General features: G+C 38.5%; 2 protein-coding genes across 2 annotated transcripts in view; both read left to right on the top strand.

The window, feature by feature from the left end:
• triqk (triple QxxK/R motif containing) overlaps positions 1-9,562 on the top strand; it is a 128,758-nt gene extending 119,196 nt beyond the window's left edge. The window contains exon 6 of the transcript XR_013280045.1: positions 9,466-9,562. The gene's annotated coding sequence lies outside the window, so the exon portion shown is untranslated. The remainder of the gene's footprint in view (positions 1-9,465) is intronic.
• Positions 9,466-24,110, top strand: part of runx1t1 (RUNX1 partner transcriptional co-repressor 1) — a 49,557-nt gene continuing 34,912 nt past the window's right edge. The window contains exon 1 of the mRNA XM_077506300.1: positions 9,466-9,611. Within this exon, the coding sequence (XP_077362426.1) occupies positions 9,584-9,611 (28 nt within the window). The 5' untranslated portion in view covers positions 9,466-9,583. The remainder of the gene's footprint in view (positions 9,612-24,110) is intronic.

Below are 24,110 nucleotides of genomic sequence, written 5' to 3'. Positions count from 1 at the left end.
GATGTAATATGAATAAACGTAATTTAAAGGAACTTTATTTTCACTTTTTCTGAAAGGGTGTGCAGGGGAAAGGGGTGCATCTCGTTTGTAAACAAAATTTCAAAACATGATCATTTTTATCATGTTTAAACAATGCATTTAAATTTGCTATGTTTTGATTGGGGGGGTCTGGGGGGTGCGCTTGGTTTGTGGTTTAGAAAAAAAAAAAGGAATTTTTTTTAATTTTTATTTTGATCATGTTGGCATAATTTAACCCACTGCATATTAATGGCTTTATTTCGACATTTTTGTGAAGGCATTTATGGAAGCGTGGTGGTGCGTTGAATATTTCAGTGCGTTGTCGTGTATTTTTTTAATCAGTTTGCATAATTATGCATAATGTTGTTAAATGAACTAACGTTTGTTTCACATTTTTGTGTGAGCTACTTTTAAAAACAATTTCATCACATTTTGAGCACATTTTTTACGATATAGCATAGCACAGACTTTTTAAAATTGGCTTTGTTTTAGCCTTTTTTCAAGAGTGTGTGTGGAGGTAAGGGGGTGCACCGAGCTTGTGGTGGCTAATATTTTAATATACTAATATGTTTTTTAATCATGTTCGCATAATCCAATAAAATGAGCCATGATTTGACATTTTTTCAAGGATGTTTGCGGAGGAGAGGGGGTGCGCCTAGCTAGCCTTAGCTAACTTTTCCCCACTATTTCTCTTGCATTTTTATTACATTTGCATGAAAAGCACAATTTGTGTTTGAACTTTTTCCCACCCAACCTGGTATCAATCCATCAGAGGTGCGCCCGGGCTTTGCGCCACCCACCCCCCACCCGTCACATCCCGTCCTCCCTCGATGCCCACCGACGGCCATTGTTGCAACAGGCCCCAGCTGGGCGGCCGCCAAAGCCCGCTCGTTACCCGATGACTGATCGCTTCATATCAGGTGTGTGCGAGCGGCGGGGGCCAGCTGGACCAGGATTTTTTGCAGGGGAGGTGGGCGGAGGGTTGGGGGGGGGGCTCTAGCCAGGTGGGTGATGATGATGGATGAAGCCTGAGGGAGTTTTGGGCGCTATCCATGCCAATCACAGCACATGGCGAAGCGACGTGGGTATTCATATTTCAATGCATTGTTTAGAAGATATTAACGTTTTTACGGAAACTGTTAGGTAGGACATGATAAACAATGCAATACAAACTGTCATATCGTCACCCTCTTAAAATAATTGCCTAAATCCCTTTTTTGCAATTTCTTTTATTTTGGGCCTAAATCAAAAAAAAAAATGACGTAGGTGATTATTTTAAAAAGTGTCGATATATAACAATAGGATCATATACCATATAGGGAGGTAACGATATCCAAATGTCACGATACGATATCACGATATGATGCTCACGATACAATAATTATCACGATATTGTGGGGGAGGTTGGCGATATTTTAAAAAAGGTCACAATATTGTAAAAAACAGGTCATACTAAAAAAAGCATTGTTTTGTTATTATTGTTGTTTTATTAATATTCTGTTATTATTATTATATTATGTTGTTAATGCACACACACATAGAGGTCCTCCACATATTGACTTGCTTCACAGGGATCTTACGTTCCCCTTCATCTGTCAATTAGTGTAGATTTTAAACATAGAAGGGCCAAAATATCCCTAATAAAAATTAAATTGCACAAAAAAACTAGCCATCAGAGCGTGCTAGAACTGCACAAATTGAAATCAACCTTTTTTAACAGATGTGTTGCATTTAAATATCGTGAACATGACGACGACGATATTGTTTTAATATCACGATATTGCGCTTCATGTTACATCCCTAATACCATATGTAAAAAATAATAATAAATATATATAAAAAAAACAGCTACATTTATGATGAATACCACAAAATGTGCTAGTATAACAGGATACGTTGTGATATGATGCGACGTGTTAAGATCGAATGCAACAATCTGCTACGATATGATCAAATATCCGAACGGATATCTGCGGTGCAATGTACTACGGCTATGATAGAAAAAGGACACTAGTTGTAATTAGATGGGATTGTATATGGCATGATATAATGAAATAGCATCTGATACACTACGATAGAACCCAAATTAATATGGTAATATACGATCCAAATTGTATGCGATGTGTGGTTACAATATGACAGAATACGATGTAAGGTGATTCGATATGATACCAAATAAGAAAAAAACAAAAAACATACAATCCGATGCGTAGCAGTGCAATACGATGCAATGCATCATATTGTGTATTATATATGGAATAGGATATGACATGATCAATTCGGATATAATATAATGTGATCTGATTTGTCGAGAGAATCGTCCACGGTGCGAGCTACGTAAATTTGCTTTAGCAGCAATCTTTATTGGCCAAAAACCTTGAGACACTTCTGCATACAATCAAATGTAGAAGTTTGAAAACTTTTGACAACGATATATCTAATTCCATAATTGATTTGTTTGCCGTCGTGTCCTCCACGTACCACAATACCGGTGATTATTTTTGTGACAGGTTAATTCTGCGTGCAGGCAAAATTTTTATTTATTTATTTTTAAATGCCTGGCTTTCTTTCTTGCCAATTAACCTTGCCGGGCCTTTCAATTTTCAATTACAACCAGTGGCCTCTATCTTTTTTGTGTCCCTGCTTGTTTTTCATCAAGCATTCAAGTCGGGCTGAATGAATTGAGGGCATCGAAAACAAAAAAAGTTGTCATCACCTTGGCCGCAAATTGCCATCTCCAAAAGGATTTACTTTACCCGCCCGCAAAGTAATTTTCTCCCGTCAAGTCATGTCACTTCTTTGTGCCACCACGCAGGAATTTGGCCTTCCAACACTGAATGTTATCCGTTGAAATAAATAACACGACATTTAGGCGGAAAAAACATAGATTGTTGTAAAATATCATGACTTGTTGGTTTTGTGTTGTCGGAATGTCAAGGTCCAAAGCAAACTTATTATTGCGTTCTTACACTTTTAAATAAAGTGTTAAATGTGAGCCTTTTTTCTCTATAAAATGTCAAATGTACCCAAAAATGAAAGCAATTTGGCTTTAATTTTTATTTTTTATTTTTTTAAAGTATGTGCGAGACTTACATGCACCAAGCATTAGTTTTACGTCAATTCAACATAACCGATTTCTACCTTAGCCAAACTTTTACTCCCTTAATTTGTAAATATGTAGGATCATGCAAAAAATGACAGACACGCACAAAATGATAGTTTGTGAGTCAACAGGTTTATGCAAAAACAAGCTCAGCTATTTCCATGAATAAATTTAGTTTTACAATTAGTGAGCTGACATAAAAATATCAAAACTGATTTACATCCAGAAGTAGCATTTATTAAAAATAACGAGCCAAAAGAAGCATTTAATTTGTTTGTTTGAGTTATTGGGATCATATTAAAATGACCTAAACAATTTCTACAAAAAAAATATTTTCTATGTTAAATAATAGGGATGTAACGATACCGGCAGTATCGTGATATTGAGATATTGAAACTGCTACAAGATATCATTGTCGTTTAGTCACGATATTAAAAAAACGATCTATTAAAAAAAAGAAAAAGTCGGGTTGATTGTCATTTGTGCAGTTCTAACACCCTCAGGTGGCTAATTTTTTTTAGTACAGTTTAATTTTCACAAGGCATGTTTTGGCCCTTCTATGTTTCAAATCCTCACTAATGATCATGTAATATGTTTGTGAACCGAGTCAAAACGTGGAGGAAGTAAATGTGTGCGTGCATTAGCAAGTAAGTGCCTCAATATTAAGTATTATTAAAGATTGTAGGTTATTTATATCCATTGCTATAATGCACAAAAGCACAATATTGTGTGTTTTGTTTTTAGTATGAGCTAATTTTCTTACAATATTGTGACCCTTTTTTGTATCGCCAACCTCCACGCAATATCGTGATAATTATCGTATTGTGAGCTTCATATCGTGATGTTTGGATATCATTACATCCCTATTAAATAATGGGATGATGTAAAAACGACAAAACAGATTTCCACGAAGCAAATTTTATTTGACCTAACCTGAACCTAAAGAAATGTTTCATATGTAAATTTGTAAGTTAACAAGATTGTGCCAAAACAACCTAACCAATTTCCACCCCAAATTTTTTTTTACTTAATTTCCATAGAATTAAATTTATATGGTAGTTCATTAGCCGGACTACACAAAATGACATAACTTGTTTTCATTAAAACTTTAGCCAGGATTAAGAACTAAAAAACAATTTCCTATGAAACGAAACATTGTTCGTTTAACTATCAGATTTATATAAAAATTACATATCCGACTTGCAGAAAAAAAATGTCTTCAATTAAGGACACTAAACTTTCAGTATGATGGTTTGTTAAATAGCAACGTTACATATCAAATTACTAGCTTGCTAGACGTATGCGCCAAATGCAAAAACGACAAAATGAACTTGCATTGAAGAAGTCAACCTTAAACATTTCCTGACAATGATGTGACCTCACTATTTCTGATTAATATTAGTTATGAAGCAAAATCCAGCCATTTTTATCCATCTCAGGGGGGCGGCCATTTTGCCACTTGCTGTCAACTGAAGATGACATCACAATTGCCCAGGCAACTTCCAATCACAGGTCACCTGTTTTCTGAGGCTGAGCTGCGATTGGTTATTACTTGAGTCTTGAGCAACTGTGATGTCATTTTCACTCGACAGCAAGTGGCAAAATGGCCGCCTTCTGATATTGATGAAAACGACTGGATTTTGCCGCTTAACTCATATTCCAATAACGCAATATTGACCAGAATGCCATATTTAAGAAATGTTTTTTGGGTTGACTTCCCCTTTAAGGAATTAAAAGTTTTAGTTCCTTCATTAATTCATTTACGCAATTATGTAAAAATGACACAGCCAAATTCCTCAAAGCATAAATTTGCAATGAATGCTATGAAACCATATCAGGTGTGAAAAGTTGATGTGACATAACATGAAAATTGCACAACCAACTTAAAACAAACACACACACAAACAAACAAACAAACAAACAAAATCAACACCAGGCTGCATGGACGCCGTTTCTCTCCCGACAATCGCAGCGAAACATCTTGACGGCCGCAGGCGCGAACGCGGAGGAAACCTGCAAGGGAAGAGCCAACAAACGTGTATGTGTGTGCGTCCTGCGATAATGTTGCAGGGGCAGCAGGAAACACACACAGCGCCTGTTTTTGCTGCCAGGGGGTGGGGGGGGGTTCCTGGAAGTCAAGCGCCCTGTGCGATCGGACTCACGTGCGCGCACACGCACACGCACAGGATACCTCGCCTCCGAAAAGGGGAAGCATGCTGCGTGCGATACACATGCACACAGACGAGCAGACTTCCTGCGTTTTGCCACCTACCGGGCGGCCACCTGTGACACGAAGCTGGCGCACCCCAGGGCGAGGAAAACAAGCGCACGCACACACACAGCGAGGCAAAGGGGACGCTTGACAGTAAACAAGTGTCATTCCAAAGACGGCCCGGGGGCGTCGTCAAGGTTGAAGGGGAGGAGCTTAAAAGGATGGTGGGAATGACACCTTTCGTGTAGCTTAGTGGTTCTCAATTTGTATGACCTAAAAAAAAACGACACTAAATTCAGTCCTCAAATATGACATGCGAATGTATCAAACTAAACTGTACCTAGGGATTCTTTTGCGTACCACTAGAGGGAGCCTGCGAACACCGCAAAATACTGTTTTAAAGTTTCGTGGAAATTGGTTTTGTACTTTTTGTGTAATATGGCCATTTAAATCTTTAGCAACGTAGATACTTTGTGTAAGCCTGTAAATAATGTTACAGTATTACAATTTTAGTATTGTGGAAATCTGTTATTTGTTGTAATTTTATTGATTGTTTACTTTTGTGGTGGTAATGAGTTTTTGGGGTTTAAGTTTTCTTTTGTGGAGATTGGATGTTTATATCCTGCAAAATCGCACTAATTCTTTACTTAAATGGGAATAAGTTTTTTTTTGTAATCTTTCGAGTTATTTAATTTTGTGGAAATTAGTTGTTTTTGTGTAATCTTTCTGGTTCTTTATGTTTGTGGAAATCAGTTATGTCATTTTTACCTAATTGTGCAACTTCAATCCGGTCATATTTTTATTTTTATTTTATTTATTTTTTGCAGTTGTCGATGAGTTGTGTAATTTTTTAATTTTTTAATTTTGTTGTTTTTGGGTAATCTTACTGATAATACCTAACATTTTTTTGTTTGCATAATCCAACAAATGATTTCCTTTAGTGAAAAAAAGATTTAATTTGTATTTGTTTTTCATTTTTGCACAATAATAATAATTATTTTGAACAAGATTAGCTGTCATTTTAATGTAATTTTTAATATTCAATTTTTTCCCCATTTTTTCCCCTTTTTTTTGTTAACCTACTATTTCTTTAGTTTGGAAATGTCGTATTTTTGTAATGTTACTAATTAAAAAAAAAAAAATTCAATGTATGCGTAATGCTTCTAATTCGTTACTTTTGTAGAAATTGGTAATTTTTGCATTATTTTAACTAAATCATTTGCAAACGATCTTGACAAACCACCATAACATTTCGTTGGGACGCTGACATGTTTATTATTGAGTTAGCCGGCGACATTTCTCAGGGCCGCCGAATGTTATCATCTTGTGCCGCCCCCCTCCTGACATCTTTGTCTGCATGTTGACGAGGCGACATACGGCAAGAAAAGGAGAGGAGCGGCACACACGTTGCCGCTAATGGCGTCATCTTCCTCCCCGCGGAGACGCTGCCAAGGGAACAATACGCTCCAACGGGGAGGGAAAAGCCGATGAATAGTTCACGTACATGAAAAGCGCTCGCTTGACAGGTCGAAGTGTCTCACTCGGCCTACGATATGACAAAGACATCAATTTGGGACATGCAGTGGGTATAAAAAGTCAACACACCCCAGTGATATATTTAAAAAATAGATTGAGAAATCATTTCAAACGTTCTCCAACATTAATGTGACCTGTACAACTCGAATGAAAAAAAAAAAAGAATTGAGAGGTGAAGGTATTGTTGCAAAACTGTGCACACCCCTATAATTGGGATGGGACTGCTGCTAGAACATCTGAAGTTTATTTGGAGTTAATCCGAGACATCTTTGATTGTGGCAGGTGTGTGGAAAGGATCAAATTATCACCATCCCCGTATTTACAATAACAAAAAAAAAAAAAAAAACTATCGGCATGGTGATGTGGTTTTTGCGTAACTAGGACCAGATGGTGTTCCATTCCTATCCACTAGAGGGCAATCTAAGAGTAAATACAGTAGTAATCTACGTAGTAATGTAGAAATGTTGCATAGTCGTGTACCTAAAGGAGCTGATAAATTCATTCATTTTGTGAAAATGTTTTTATGTCATCTGACAGATTGATAACTAAATATTTAGTTGCATAAAAATTGGTGACAAATATTTTGTCATTCTGCTAATTAGCTACCCAACTACCGGTACTTTCTGTGAAATTATTTTCTGCTGGGATTTTTTGTGCAATTGTTTTTCTAGTCATTCTTTGTTAGTGGAAATTGGGTGTCATTTTTATGATTTTGCAGAAATTTATCATGCTAAATGATTAAAAGAATTTCCGAGGAAAATTCATTTTTTGTTTTTATGTGTGATTTTGTGTTGCCTGCTAGGTAAAAAAAAAAAAATCTACTTTTGCAGCAATTGTCATTTTTTAGTAACTCTTGTACCCGTTTCTACAAAAAAAGCCTTAGCGAGCACGGCCGAGTGCTAATGGATTTAGTGTTCGCACCAGCTTCTGCGGTCCAGATGACTTCCAGATGGTGCGGCCGGTGTTTGCCTTAGGTCACTCGCCCAGGCGTACACATGCACGGCGACGTGCGTGTATGAATTTGTGCGCGAGTGCGCAGTGGACGGACACACGCAGCAGTCAAACACGCCCTCAAGCTTCCGGCTGCTTCTTGTCCACGCCACAGCGCGGGCGTAATGAGTGATAATTCCCCACTTAGACTTCCAATATGATTCCCGAGCAGATGATCAGTGACGCAGCTCTTGGGCTCGAAACCTCCTGCAAGGAAACATCACGTTGGTTTCCACTCCATTCCTTTGTTCATTAAACGAATGCAAAATTGATTTTTTAAAACTGAAAAATGGCAGATTTGCAGATGTGGTTTACCAAGTAAAAAATACAAGCGAAAATATGTAACGTGGATGTAAAATATATAAAATATGTTAATTTTGTTTATGATATATAATTGAGTTATTGATATGGTTAATTTTGGTAATACTGTTTTGACAAATTGTTGTTTTTAATTAATTTATTTTACACTATAAAAATAGAATTTACCAATATATTTTAATCATATATTGAAGGGTTACTTGACTCATTGAGGCATTTTCAGCATAAAAAAGTTAATATTTTGTCTATAATTAATGTGGTAACGTCATTATTATTTAATGTACCTTTTAATAAGTAATTTTTCTACTTGCTGTTGATTGATGACATCACCTTTGCTGAGGAAGTAGGTAACGACCAATTATGGCTCAGTTTACTAACCGCACCCAGAAAACAGGTGAGCCATGATTGGCCATTACCTACTTCCTCAGCACAGGTGATGTCATCATCAGTCGACAGCAAGTAGAAAATGTACTTTTTAAAGGTATTAATTGTACATGAAAAATGATGAAGTTATCAAATTCATTCTGGACAAAATAACTTTTCACAACTGAAAATGGTTTAATGAGTCAAGAAGTATCCCTTTAACTTATAATATGTAATAAATAACAGATGTTCGATGCCATTTTTCAGATTCACTCTTTTGAGTACTCACTGATAGTGAGAATCAACACCTGTAGTACTTTTGAAAAATGGAATTTCATTTCATGTAATGTCAAAAAAAAAAAAAAAAAAAATAGATAAAGACCTTTGTTTCTTCCTGGCGTTGATTTTAATTTGCTGACTGCCGCAGTATAGCGCCAACTACTGTTAAGGAGGAAACTTACGTTATGTCAGATTTATAGTATAATCTATATATGCTCATTTAGTAATTATATTAATTGTAATTCATTGAATTTTAATGACTTTAATTACTCTCCAAAAATTCCTCTTCTAGTGACCCTAATGGGATGAATGATTATTATTTACGAATGATTTTATTAAAGAATAAGCATGGTCCAATCACACGGTTGGTCCCTGCTCTTAGCCCCGCCCCCCGCCACTTGGCTATGCGCGCAGCCTCCCGGAGTCAGAGCGCCGCTGCTCCTCCGCACCAAGCGCAGCGCGTGTGAGAAAATCGCCACAGAACCACGAGCAGTGTCAAGCGAGCAGTCCTCCCCGCTTCATCGACGTTTTCACGGATTTCACCAGCCTGCCTGCCTGACCCCCCCTCCCCTTTCCTCTTCCTTGTCACCCACTTCTGCCTCCCCCCCCCCCCTTCCACCTCCCTCGCTCCCTCCATCCACCATAGGGACTTTTTGGGAAGTACACGCTGCTGAGAGTGAGCCTCCGTCTGGACGCGGAGCTCCGGAGTCGCCACCGGTGGCTTTCCCGAGAACCGCCCCGCAAATCACACACCGACGTGCCGCATGGTGGGAATCTCCGACTCCTTTCAGTGTAAGTCTGTTTCTTTTTTTTTTGTCATAATATTGCCTTGAAATGGATGGGTAAAGGTTCGATGTGTGCATTTGGATGCTTATGGCCAAGAAGTCAACAGCACTAAAACATTGATTTTGATGCATTTTGATTGAAAATTCACAAATCTTTTTTTTTTTTTTTTTTTTTGCAAGATGCATTCTTGTGTGAGTGGCTCTGCGTGGGCTGCTTCCCTCTGTCTGTGTGTTTGTGTGCAACAGTATAACGGGTTCCCGGCCGTGTTTGGACGCCAGTGGGAATATTGTTTTCACACACACACGCAGATGGTGTTGCTGTTATGGTGCAAATGATGCAGGTGATAGCATAAATAGTGCATTTGTATTTTTTATTTGTGCAAAATTGTTCATCGCGATCAATACTGGGAGTGATTTAGCAGGTCAGGCTGGAGTGGATGTGTTTGTAAAGGGGAAATAACTGGAAGGTAAACAAAGAATGCAGGAGCGTGTTTGTGTTTGTGATGCACACTCACATGAAGCCACACTGTATAAACAAGCCGGTGTTAGCCCCATACTGGCTTGCAGTTCTGCAGCATCCACCAGTGGCCATCTGCCTGGACGCCGGCCCACCGCACACCTGGCACAAACCACCCACGCAAGCAAGCGAAGCCCCCCTTATTGGGCCACGAGGTCAAACGCATCAGGCTGTACACATGCACGCACGTGGCCTTGCAAACATGTTGTGGCTGCACGTCAAGAGGTGGAGAGCTGATAATTTCTCTTTCTGTTATTTCCTGGGAGAGGAATGGTAAACTCTAAGCTTTTTTTTTTCATTGAAAAGCCTATGAAATATGCTGGAAATTCTCAAATTTGCACCCCCAAAATGTTCCTATATGCATTCAAAGGGTGTAGTTTTTCATCTGTCCTAAAAAAACAAAAAACAAAAACAAAACAAAAAACCTTGCTTTTTGTACAAAGTTGTACAAAATATTGCACAAATTCTGAATTTAGCCCGCCAAAATACTATCACACATGTTCTAAGAGCATAGTTCTTCAACAAAGATGAAATGAATTAAGATGAAAAATGTCATTTTTCTACTAATTTCACAGCTTTTTGTGTCCAAAATCCTCCTAAATTTGTTAGTTTTATTTCTTAAGGTTGGAAAAGAAGACCGATACATGAAAAATGTAATTTTTTTTCTTCTGATTTCTTAGCTTTTTTTTTTTTTTTTGTACAAAATCCTGCAAAAAATAAAATAAAATAAATAATGCATAGTTTCAAGACCAATAATAAACCTTTTTTCTTTTTTGCTAATTTTCTGTTTTGGACAAAATTTGGCAAAGAAAAAGTCATTTTCTCACTAATTTCATGTTTTTTTTCTTCTTTTTTTTTTTGACAAAATCCACATCAACTTTTTTAACAGTTTCAAGACCAGAATATCATAAGAATTTAAATAAAATAATTTTTGGGTGATTTTTTTTTTTTTTTGTCCCAAAATACCCAAAACATGGCACAAATAATTAAATGTGTGCAAGTTTTTCATCAGTATGTTATTTATTTATTTTTTTTAAAAAAGCTTTTTTTTTTTTTCAAACTGACCAAATTGAGTAGGCATGTGCACAAAAAAAATCTGAGAAATGAGTGCAAAAATGTCATTGCTGCGTGATTGTGATGGATTTGACTTTTTGTTGTAGCTCAGGCGTGTATGGCTCTGCCAAGCCTCGCTGAGTCTCAGTGTGTGTTATTGACAGAATCAAAAGAGTGTCTGCGTGTGCGTGTCACGTTGTCGATCAATATGCCCATCGATGGTTATCAGCGAGAGGGTGGTACTCGTTGCTGCTTATTGAATTTCATCAGCCGTGAAAGATGGTGTTAAGGGACTGCAAGCTTGTGTGTGTTTTTTTGAGGCAAGAAGTGTGCCTACATGAGGGTCTTACTTAATGTCAAGTGTGAGCACTACGAAATGATTTTAGTGGTGGGTGGAAACGCTAGCGGCTAAGCGCAAACAACTACCGTAGTCCTAACATCCTGTGGCTAAAATCCCAACAGTTAAGAGCTTGGTCGCAACATGTATTTCCGGTTTGCGCTCGGTGTTAGCATGTAGCATCAACGCTATCAGTGCTTGAGTTAGCTGTACTGCTGTACTGCATTTACTTTTTTTTATTTTAATTTTTAATTTTTTATGTTTCTAAACCAGTCTCCCGGATACTCTTCTGCATTGTGCTTTTTTAAAACATACACTAACGACATAATTAAATCATATGTATAAGTAATGTGGACATACTGCACGTAAATTTGATAAGAAAAGACAGAAGACCATCACAAATATGCTGCGATAATGTCATTTTTTGTAGAGGATGTCGAAGCTAGTTTTGTTAGCCCCTCTATGGCATTTTTAATTATGTTAGCATTAAGCTAAGAAAGTGATGTGGTTTGTTGATACAATCTATAACAATTTAAAGTGGCAATAAACAGCTCAACTCTCAACTTCATTTTTTTTTTTTTTACAAGTTTTTTTGTCTTCGTGTTAAACTCACTGCTGCCAACTGGCGCTCGTAACTCAAATTTTTGCTAGCAACTTAAGACAAAAAAAAAATGGGCTGAGCGATGACTTGTATCTTGAAAAATGCAAAAATCAGGTCACCTAAGTCGAGCTATCATTGGATTTTCTTCTCAATTAAATGTACAACTACGGAAGAGTAGAGCTGCCTATGTGGAGTAAATATTTTTAGGCAAATATGTTTGAAGATACTTGCAAATAAGTTCGAACATATTGAAATATGTTTGAACATACTCGCAAATATGTTCTTGTAGGCTACATGCTACAAAGTTAGCATACCAGGATACCATAGCTTAGCATACCATAATGCCATAGGATAATAATAATAATGCCATATTATTTGCGCATGCACCAGTAAAAAAAATGACGAACCTAAATCATGCACGGCAGACATAATAAATCGTAAGTTACGAATGAACACTGTTTTTTGGCTGCTTAAATTTCTAATGAATTGGTCATGTGGCCCAAATGCCTAAAAAATGGGGTTTTGATTTCACTCGTGCATGCGCAAATAATACCCCGTGGCATTGTGGGAAGGGATGCTAACTTTGTAACATGTAGCCTACATGTACATTTGAACATATTTGCGAGTATGTTCAAACTTCTTTGCGAGTATGTTCGAACGTATTTGCGATTATGTTCGAACGTATTTGCGAGTACGTTCGAATGTATTTGTGTGTATGTTCGAACATACTCGCCAGCCAAAAATGTTTACTCCACATTGGCAGCTCTACGCTTCCGTATACAAGACTTTTTAAGCTTAGCTAACTATTGACCAGCTAAAGGTTCACCAAAGGCTTAAGTTGACATAGCTAGCTTAGCTGTCTTTTTGCGTTTTATCATTGTCATATTATTGACTTGCAAACCTTGAATGTTGAATCTTTTTTCCAATCCAAATTTGATGAACCTTGGTGCTGCCTGAATCATAGGCGCTTCTGTCAAGTCATGTGACTCGAGTCCCCCACCTCTGAGGTTAGCTTTGTCAAAATGCTGAAAATGTAGAGTTCACAAATGATGCGACAGATGATTTCCATCTCCTTTGTTACCTACTGACAAAAAAGGCTTTTACATTTATTTTTATTTTTTTTTACTTTTTGTGCATCCCAAAGAATGCTAACACGCAAACGCATGCGCAGCTCTCCCTAGGCGCTTTCTATAGACTGCGAATGACTCGATAATTAACTGTACTTTCTCGGACACGCACACACACAGATGTCTGTCCTGTCCCGTCTTTCTCTCGCACTGTTTATTTTCCTGCCTCCATCTGGAGTCTGCTGATATTGTAATCGCCCTAATGCACATTGCCTTCCCCTTACACACTTACACGTTTACACACACACACCCCTACACGCACGCACACGCACACACATTGTGCCCGTCCTGACAAGCCCCTTTTCTTATTCTCTTCTTATTCCAAAAAGATAAGCCGCTGGAAGTGATTGTGTCAGTGTGTGTTTGTGCGTGAGTGCGCAGGTGTCTATACGCTTTGTGAATACAAAAAGAGACGGGCCGGCACTCCAAAGTGAAGATGTTACCTGGTATCGCCTCAGCTCTGCACGAAAAAGATGGAGACACAATAAAACGTCTGTTTTTTTTGTTTATTTATTATTTTTATTTTTTATTTTTTTTGTTTCAGGGATATGTAAAAAATTATGTTCTATCACATCATCGTACATACAGTAGGTTGGGCCGTGACTTACAGGAGGCTGACATGTTTTGATGCCATTTTTCTGCTACGGATACCCGCCGCTTGTCTCCCTCTGCTTTGCTCGCCTCTCGCTAGCTTCTCCCGCTAGCCACTCGTTAGCCGCTCCACCTAGTTCTTACTAACCGCTCTTGTTCATTGCTCCAGCTAGTTCTTGTTAGCTGCTTTTGTTTCCTGCTTCGCTAGTTCATGCTAGTTGCTATTGTTAGTCGCTCCAGCTAGTTCTTACTTATCGCTCTTGTTCGTCGCTCCAGCTAGTTCTTGCTAGCAGCTTTTGTAACCTGCTCCACTAATTCATGCTAGCTATTGGTAGTCACTCCATCTAGTTTTGGCTAGCCTCTTTTGGTACCTGCTCCGCTAATTCATGCTAGTTGCTATTGTGAGTCGCTCCAGGTAGTTCTTGCTAGCCTGTTTTGTTACCTTCTCCCATAATTCATGCTAGTTGCTATTGTTAGTCGCTGCAGCTAGTTCTTGCTAGCCGCTTTTGCTACCTGCTCCGCTAATTCATGCTAGTTGCTATTGTTAGCCGCTCCACCTAGTTGTTGCTAGGCGGCTAATAGTAGCCGCTCCAGCTAGTTCGTGCTAGCCGCTTTTGCTCCCTGCTCCGCTAATTCATGCTAGTTGCTATTATTAGCCGCTCCATCTAGTTGTTGCTAGGCGGCTCTTATTAGCCGTTCCAGCTTGCACGCTCGCTCGCTCACGCCATATAATAATTGGTGGTAAGTAAGATTGCGAAGTGTGGGCTCTCTGAGGCACCATTGTGTGCGTGCTTCAAAATACAGTAGTTGCATTTTAGTTCACCACCAGATGGCACTAATTGCTACTTCTTTTAATTGGATGGAAAGGAAAATCCTTCTAAATATTGGTAGAACTGACACCACCTATAATGATTATTGTTTTGAAATGTATACAACTTATTCCATTTTTTTTATAAATCGGGTTTTACTAATGTTAGATAAAATAGAATAAGAATTAGGATTTTTCATCCCTGAAAAATGTAAGGTTTTTGTTCAACCATCTAAAAACCATCTAAAACCATCTAAATTCTTTGTAGAACTGACCATTCAATATGATTATCTCATTATGTATACTAGTTTTTAGTTGTTTTTTTTTAAATCACTATTTATTAATTTTGGAAGAAATATTATGTGCGAAAAAAGGCAATGAAAATCAATATTGCACTTAATTACAATCCAACCATTAAAAAATAAATAAATAAATAACCATCTACAGTGACTGTTTAGACAACATTTGAACGTTATCAAGGCATTTTTTGAAGTTATTGGGGGGGATTTTTTTTTTTTAAATCAACCCCATTAGACTGTTAATTTTTTAAATACAATTCTTCACCTGACTCCATTTGCAATTATTTTGACACAGTTTCAATGTGCATACCATTTACTTTTTAAAATGAACAATCATAAATTTTTTGGGGGATGAAGACAGTTTTTCAAGTCACTTTGGCATAAATAAAGACTTGACTTGACAACTGTTGTTGCACATAACCTCAATGTGCATTAGCGACACGCCGCTGGAACTGAATAAAATTTTTGTTTTGTGTCAGCGGCAAACAAAAGCCGCCGATTGTCTTGTTGACGCATGCGACAGGCAGCCTCCCGTGTGAAAAAGTGGCAATTATTTCACGGGAAAAGCGGCCGTTAAAGAAAAGTGGCTGAAAGGAAAACGAGCGCAGACGTTTTGGGCAAGAAGACGACGCTCAATTTTCTCCCCATGTGGTCGAGAGTAAAAAGCCTAATTTTGTTTAACTTCTTCTAAACCAGGAAGCGGCGCAATTACGGAAGATTGCAACGTCGGGAGGGAGGAAAGTGGCGTGTGATGCCCTCTAAACAAACAATTTGACTGACGCTAGTCGCACTCTGGAAAAGTTGTGCTGAAAATTGCGAAATTGGTTCAGTTCACTTGGCAACATGAATTTAGTAGCAAAGGCTGTTATTTTTATATAATTCCACAAACAAGCAACACATTTTGACACAATTATATTTAGCATTTTTAAGCAACAAAATGTGCAAGTGATGTGCAGGTATTATTATACCTCACATTCCATATTTCTGTGACGTTGTGAATGCGTGTCTTTAAAAGGCGGGGCTTGACCTGGTGAGTGACGTGGGAGTCGTCAAACGAGAATTTAAAGATGGCGAAGGTCAGACTAGCGGCTGGCTGCTAACTGCCTGAGCGTTAGCCGGGCTGTGTGATGAAGTCTGTGTGAAAAATTATCACAGATTGACATTTTGCTTTGCATCTTTTTGTTGTTATTGAACTATTCAATTTATTTCATTAATTGTTTTAGACCGCGATGTTTATACTACTTGTTAAGATTTCAACAACATAAAAAAAAAAAGAAAAGATTTTTGGGTCACCCTTGGATTTTTATTTTTATTTTTTTAATTACAAAATCCTACTCAATTCTTAAACTGACTCCACCAACAATTATTATTGAGTTAACATTTTAATGCAACTTATTAAAGATGTATTTTTAATCAAGATTAATTCAGAGAAATACATTTTTTTCCACACTAGAATATTTATAAATGTTGCATGTTTTTTTTTTTTTTGCGCAAAATTCTATTAATTTCTTAGTCGAACTGATTCCACCATTATGAGTGTTTAGTACTATTAATTCACCAAGGGGTAAAAAAAAAGAAGCAAATTCTTTGTTGACAAAATTTCATTTGTTAGTGATTTTTTTTCCCTATATAATTGTACAAAATTGTTATTGCTGCAAGAATGATATCACTGAAAATACTTTGCTGTAAATCCAATCTATTAAGTGTATTTTTAATCAGCCTTGATGAGGAAAAGAGAATTTTTGTCACCCTTGTATTTTTCCGCTAATTAAAGTCTTTTTTTTGTACAAGGACCTACCAAATTCTTTGCTAAACCAAAAGTATCTCCTTTTATTATTATTATTAGTTAACAATACTTTAACAAAAATACATAAAAAAAAAAGAGATAATTTTTGGATCACAATCAATGTTTTTTTTGTTGTTTTTTTTGTGTATTTGGGTACAAAATCCACCCAAGGTCCTCGGAAAATTGACTAGCCGTTGCTATGTAGTTGACATTTTTTTTTTTTTTTTTATGTGAAGAAAAGTTATTAAAGGTGCATTTTTAATCAACATTCATTAAAACTCTTTGACTGCCAGGCGTTATAAAAACAAAACAAAAAAATCCACAGTGCCAGCCGCTTTTGAGCATTTTAACTCATCTTTCAAGGCAAAAAGAATATTGTTTGCCTTTGCAACATATACAATGTGGCTACGAAATGAAAGATCGCATTCCATTCATTGGAATTTTACTAATCATCATGAAACGTCTTTGGCAGTCAAAGAGTTAATTTTGAAAAATAAATTTTTTCACACTAATTACCATGTTTCTTTTTTTTTTTCTGGACGAAATTGTCATAGAATTGATCTATTTCTGTGGCAGCACATCTGTTGTAACAGAATTCCTAATACGTATTGCAAAATGATAAATCTGACAAAATTGACGGAGATTCCATTTTCGCGGTGACCACTTTATTGCGCACGAAAACTCTCGACATTGGACGATAAATCCGTGGAAAGTATTCTAGTGGGATGCGTTGATGTTGTGAAGATTGTAGCGACGTTTACAGAGTTTTGCTTGAGCTCCTCTCAGATTTAACAACCTTCTTCGCAGACGCGTTTGCCCAAGACGTTTTCTATCCGCTGCTCTCGACCAAACGACTCCCGCAGACGCACAATAAAAATTCGGGGGTAAACCCGTCCCGCCTCGGAATATTTTTGCAGATGTTGCGAGATTGTTGGCTTGCGTGGCGATGATTCCTTCAACATCTGTTTCCAGCAACACCGCCACCTATGTGTCTTTATCAACATCTGCTTTTCGCTAAGCCCCCCCCCCCCCCCCCCCGCCCGCGTGCACTCCCGCTACCCTTAACTACTGCTGCCTCACACATGTGCTAACCATTAGCATGTCATAGCATTGAGAAAGTGTAATACGTTTCAGTCTTTCACTCTTTCTTTTTTTTTTGGGTTGTTTCCATAACTGCAAACAATTTAGTGGTTTTACGCGTCCCCGCGCGATGGCGACTTGCTGTGCGATGTTAGCTGTTAGCAGCTAGCAGCATGGAAGCTTTGTATCTTGATCTTTCCTTGGGATTGTGTTGCTTGCTAGAGCACCTGCTCTACTGCACTGCAGTCAGAATGCAGATGAAGCGGGGCGACTCATCGGGTGTGAAAGTGATGAAGGCACATGTAGTAGTTTGTTGCTTGAAGGAGAAGCGCGAGACGTAGCATGTGGGGGAAATTAGCAAATTTTTTAGTTAAACATCTCTGCCCATCAAAACAGCTTCTCCCCACTCACGAAAAGGTTGAGTTCAAGTTGACCTGCAAGTTAAGTTAGTTGTATTTGTTGCTAAGCCTTTCTGACACTACTTTCAAATCCAAGAAATTCTCAGGTTAACTTTGTGAAAGGCACTACCCATCAAAAGTGGCTTTTTTGCTGCTTTTTCAATTTCTGATGGTCTGTGTGCAAGGTACAGACTTGAAATGGCTGGTTCCAAGCTGACTCACAAATGTCCAGGTTGTTGCTGTAGTTTTTGCTGTTAGATTTGTACATCCAGACATAACCTAACTCTGATACTACCACCAAAGCCTGGAAATTTGGTGATTGGCTTTGTGAAAGGTACTACTCGTGACTGCTTTTTCCTGTGTGACTGTTCTGTGTGAAGGGTATGACTTAACTAATTTGCTCCCAAAAACGTATAAATATGTTCTATTTGAAATGTTTTAACTGTGCCTAAGACGTATTTATACGTTTTTATGTTTTGTTTTGTTTTTTTCACGTGAGAGCATACAGAAGGCTTTGATGCAGCCTCTTCAACACCAGTGAATGTGTGAAAAAAAATGGTAGTAATTACAAAAACGGCCATCAGGTGCCAGCAGAGTATAAGAGATCAACCAGAGCCATGTAGAGAACATGCTGTTTCCTTACAATTCTAAGCAGATTTGTTAATAATGGTGAAACTTAGCTATATTCTAATGCTAATTGCTGTAAAACGGAAACAGATGAATGACGAGACTCTAATGTTTCTTTTGGTAGGTTCCATGTGTCGAAAGCAGAAGAACGCAATATTCTTGTGGTCCTTGCAAAATCTGTCAAAATCCAGTAAAACAGGAAGGGGGGTTGCTTCAGTGAAAATGGCTGCGAGTGAATGAGTTAAGCTTGTTGGATGGAAACATTTCACTTACATGGACGACAATCAGGGCAAGTCAAGCCAAATGAACTTCTCATTTTTGTCTTTTTTTTCAACTCAAAATTCGATGGTGCACATATTGAACCACTCAAAATGTGCTTTTTGAATAGAAAAAAAAGAAAGCACTATAATTTGTGGACAACAGACTGTTTTTATTATGATATTTTGTCGCTAAAAGAATTTGTCTTACTTTGTCTTGTGAGTGGATTTACTCCAATTGACAATAAAAAACGGTAATCATTGCGAGGGAAAGTGACATATTCCCTTTTCCCCGCGCATGTTGGGAGTCCCAAAACGCTTTCAGAGCCTCAGTGGTCTTGGCGCGTCAAGCAAGCGAGAAAGCAGGCCAGCCGCCGCAACCGCGTGGAATGTTTCCACAAAAATAGCCCCGGCAATCACACAGCCGCTGACGGAGACGTTGTGGAAAACAGCGCCGGCCGGCCGGGCAACAGGAACCGGGCCGGGCCGGCCACACAATGGGCCTGCAGAATCAGAGGAACCCAGATAGCCCCGCAGCTCAGGAACCAGAAGAGGAACCTGGACCGGGAGAGGATGGGAGCCGGGCGGGAACGTCGGGCTGCTCAGGATATGAACATACGCACGCCACTCAGGATGTTTGTTTTTGGTTTTGGTTGAGTTGTTTTTTTTGTTTTTTTAATTGCGCCACCGTCACAGGTGATTCGGGCCGCGGATGCCGGATGGTTGATGGCACCGGGAAGGGCGACCCCGGCTTGTCCTGGCCGTCCTATCAGGCTTCCTCAGAAGCCTCGTGGGAACTCTCACGCACTTGTGGACTTTCCGCGACTACTTTCACGCAGAATTTGCGGAAATTCTCCAAGCTGAGGCATATAGTTCATAAAGATCTGGTGGAGCAAGACAAAATATTTGAATAATCGAGAAATATCCATCCATCGTTTTTCTTGACCGCTTACTCCTCACAAGGGTCGTGGGGGGTGCTGGAACCTATCCCAGATGGCTATGGGCAGTAGGCAGGGTAACCCTGGACTAGTTGCCAGCCAATTGCAGGGCTAATCAAGAAATAAATATGGAAAAATTTCACCATATTGTGATGTATTGTGAGTCAGTGTTGGGCTATGCAATCAATCGAAATTCAATTACAGTTTCAATTATTACACTCCACAATTACAAAATCAGCATATTCATAAAAAAAAAAAGATTAACACAAATTTTTGATTTGTTTAAATTTATACATTTGCTCCTTTTTTGAAATTTAAAATAACTAATTTAATATCTTTTTTTTAAATCCAAAAGGAACCTGATTAAAATGTTTCAATTTTATTTGTCTTATTATTAATTTATTTTTTACGTTTAAATGTTTTCTTGTTTTGTCCCCCCAAAAAATCGTCTTATTGTACAGTGCACAAGCTGCACACCAACTTCAAGCTTTTGCAGAAATAAATAAGTAAATAAATAAATAAATAAATATTATTCTGTTTGGTCCAAAAGGAACTTATATTATTATGGTGTTTGTAATTTTTTTTTTAATTGGTTTTAAATGCTTAAACATTTTCTTGTTTTCTATCAAAAAATAATCATTTGAATTATTTATTGAATAATTTATTATTTGATTTCAATTATTGCCAAAGTAATCGTGATTATTATTTTTTCCATAATCGAGCAGCCCTAAGTAATGTTTGCATCATGTGTGGGGCATTTGTGGGCAACTATGCAAAATCAGTGATCGGTTGTGATGTCATAATTTGCCAATCGATCGATGACATCATTGATCGTACAAGCGAAATAAAACATTATAGAAAATTAGATTTTACACCGGTCTGATCATCTGGATAGAATCGGACGATATTTAGCATTTTTATGCAAAATTGGCGATCGTGTCATGACGAGGGTCTTGCAGGGGTAATCTTTGGGCCTTGACTCATGACTGGGTTAAGGGGTAAAGTTTGGGTCATGACCGTGAGGTCAAGTGTCTGTTTTGAACTGATGTTTTGAACTGTTGTAATCGGCATCTAGTTTCAACTGGTTTTAGGCTATGTGATGTCAAGAATCTTTAATCTCTTTACTGGGTCAACAGCCAACCAGATGATTCTATGTCAGTACTGTTACCCACATGTCTAGCCACAACCAATCAGATCGATTCACTGTCTATTTAAGCCAAACTTAGAAGTGTTTGTTTTTGTCGGATTATTAACCCTGTCTCTTTGTGTACTTCCACAGTCCAAGCTTAGTGTCTCGCGACTCTTGTTGTGCCTCGTTTAGTCGAGTTGCGTCGCAATCCGCGTTGTCTTTCACTTAGTCAAGTGGTGTGAATCAAGCGTTAAAATCTTATTTGTGTCTGCGTTTTTGGGATCCAACCACAGAACAGAACAGATCGGCTGTCATGTCTTAATTTGCCCGATTGATCGGGTCGCAAAGTAAAAGCTTGCATGTTCTATTTAATGTTTATCAGTATTTTTTGAAGACTTCTTTTGTTGTTTTTGTTTTTTGTTTTTGTTTTTGCATGCATTTCAATTATCGTTAATTATGTGTGGGGGTTCGCTCTTTGTGGGCAGTCAACTTTAAGTAAATATAAGATTTTTAAAAATGTATAAGTTTCTCCATCTTATGATCGATTTGCTGATCGTTTATCATGGTTTTCAAACTGTTTTTTTCTGCTGCCAATTGTTAGTTTTTTTCAATGGATGTCAATTGTATGCACATTTTGACTATTTGTGGGCGGGGCCTGTCCCAATTCCTCACAATTAGCCGGGGTCGACTGTCCACTAAATCAATTGTTTAGATTGGCTTGACAGCCCTTCATCTGATCGGATCGCTGATCGGTTATCGCCGGTGATTGGCTACAAAATCCTCATCATGTGAATCCTGATTTTGCTGTAATTGTACACGCTAACTTTCATCTTTCCATCCCACGGTCAAAACGCGCGTGCAAATTAAAACGCAACCCCCCCCCGGCGTTGGGATGGCGGCGAGAGATCAACGGATTTGTTAGCCGATTAGAATGTGGCGAAACGTCGCCGCCCCGAATAGCATCGCATCAGTCTGCAGAGGAGGAAGAGGAGGATGAGGATGAGTGAGGAGGCGGGTCCAGATGGTCGGGGACCTGCAGCACACGCGGGGAGTCTTCACGCTTCTGCTCTCATTGCACCATTTCGGCTATCTTCGTGCACCTACATCTTTCCCTGCGACATTTTGCGCACACGCGCACGCAACATCGGACCCACCCCCACCGGGAGAGCAGCGTCCGCCCCCTCCCTCCCCCGAAATGAGTCTCGTCATACGTGTTGTACGTTTTTAAGCCGCCGTTTTGCTTTCAGTGCGCCGACTTGATACAATCAGCAGCAGTCGGGGGTCTGGACGCCGCTCTTATCCTTTTGGCGCCTCGTTTTATTGATTATCGGCCACCTGGAGAGGCGGCGGGCACAAGCTAACAGCTAGCGGCCAGGCGACGCTCCAATACCAATGAGGGTTAAGGCGGAAAAGAATTATAACGCGGTGGGATTGAATCCAAAAAGATGTCCAGTAAATTGGACATTGTCAGCATAATTGACTAAATCATTTTTTAGCTTCCTGTTACAATAGCAATAAAAAAAATAAAAGAAAAAAGTTTGTAGTTTGTCATTCATCAAGGTCATCGTAAACTCCAAAGGTTGAATCGAGGCAATCTTGTTGAATTTGTTGCTACCATTAGGAACTAGAAATTAGAAGAATCGAAAACTGCCATTAATTTGATGCAATTTTTAAGGAATAATGCTATATTGGGACATATTGGTTTCAAATTATCCGTCATTAGCTGCGTTTCCATAAATGCGATATTGTACTATTTCGATAAAGTACATTTTCGATTTATCAGTGTTAACCTTTGACGAGCATTTTGCTTCTGAGGCACAATTCCCGTCTCGCGAGACCTCGCTGTTCTGTAGGAAGTTCTCATGATGTTTACGGAAGATGGACGCCTGGTGTTGTTTACATTACTTTAAAAAAAAAAAAAAACTCCCCTCAAAGGGTGGGTTCGGGCACTTGGCGTTGGTGTAACTCGTGTTATGGTCGGACGGATAGAACGGATTTCAAGCTGTGTCTCGGTTGCTGCCGGTGGTAACGGACATTTCTCAAGCAACGATATGAGACGTGCATTCTATAGCTAAATTGCTTTGTGCAAAAAAACCCCAAAAAACCCAAAAACAAATCTTGTCCCCTCAGGAGGCATTTCTGACACAAAAGCGAGTGGCTCCGTCCTTCCTACTTCCTGTAACCCTAAAATGTTGTTGTTTCCGGAGACTGGGTAAAAGGCGGGTTACAAATAGTTTCACGTTTCTGATGTTTTCTGGTGGCGTCCTTGCTAAATGAACCATTTCACGCTTCAGGCGGACGTGCTAATCAGTCAACCACCGTGCCGCTAAAATACAATATATTAAATTAAATGAAAAATTCTCAGAACAAATCTTAGTCCATTGTAAGTAAATAAAAATCCACATTGGCAAATGTGTTACATTCCTTTTCCTCCGTGTCCGGATGAGTGTCACATGACTACTAATATACAAAAAGTGTTTCCATTACACTTTTGCGAAACACTTCTATTTCGACGTGTCAAAAACCACCTCATGAGAGCCTAAAAACATTTTTTTGCGATATTTAAGCCTTTTTTTTTATTTTTTTCTCAAAAATCAAGTGTTTCTAAAACTGAGGATAATGGAAATGGAAACGCACCTATTGTTTTTTTCTTTTTAAATGTTATGTATCAAAAGTACTAGTGGTGTCGATACTTGGTATCGGCATCAGTGACTAAAGAGTTGCGTACTCGTATTTGATGTTAAGCTGCCAAACGGAGTCTTCGTGCCAAAATGTGACATTTGTTTCTCAAACGGCGTGTTTTTTTGTTTTTTTTATGAGCGTTTGGTTGAGCCAAGCGAGCGTTGATCAAATTTTGCATTTGGACTGCCAAATGTGTGGATTTGTTGTCCTCGCGCACACTCGCATCCTCTTCTTTGTGTCTGTCTTGTTGTTGTGATGACATTTGTCGCGGCTTCT

The sequence above is a fragment of the Festucalex cinctus genome, chromosome 19 (genome assembly GCF_051991245.1).
Source record: "Festucalex cinctus isolate MCC-2025b chromosome 19, RoL_Fcin_1.0, whole genome shotgun sequence".
NCBI classification, from domain to species: Eukaryota; Metazoa; Chordata; class Actinopteri; order Syngnathiformes; family Syngnathidae; genus Festucalex; species Festucalex cinctus.
This window is presented reverse-complemented; position numbering and strand designations above follow the sequence as displayed.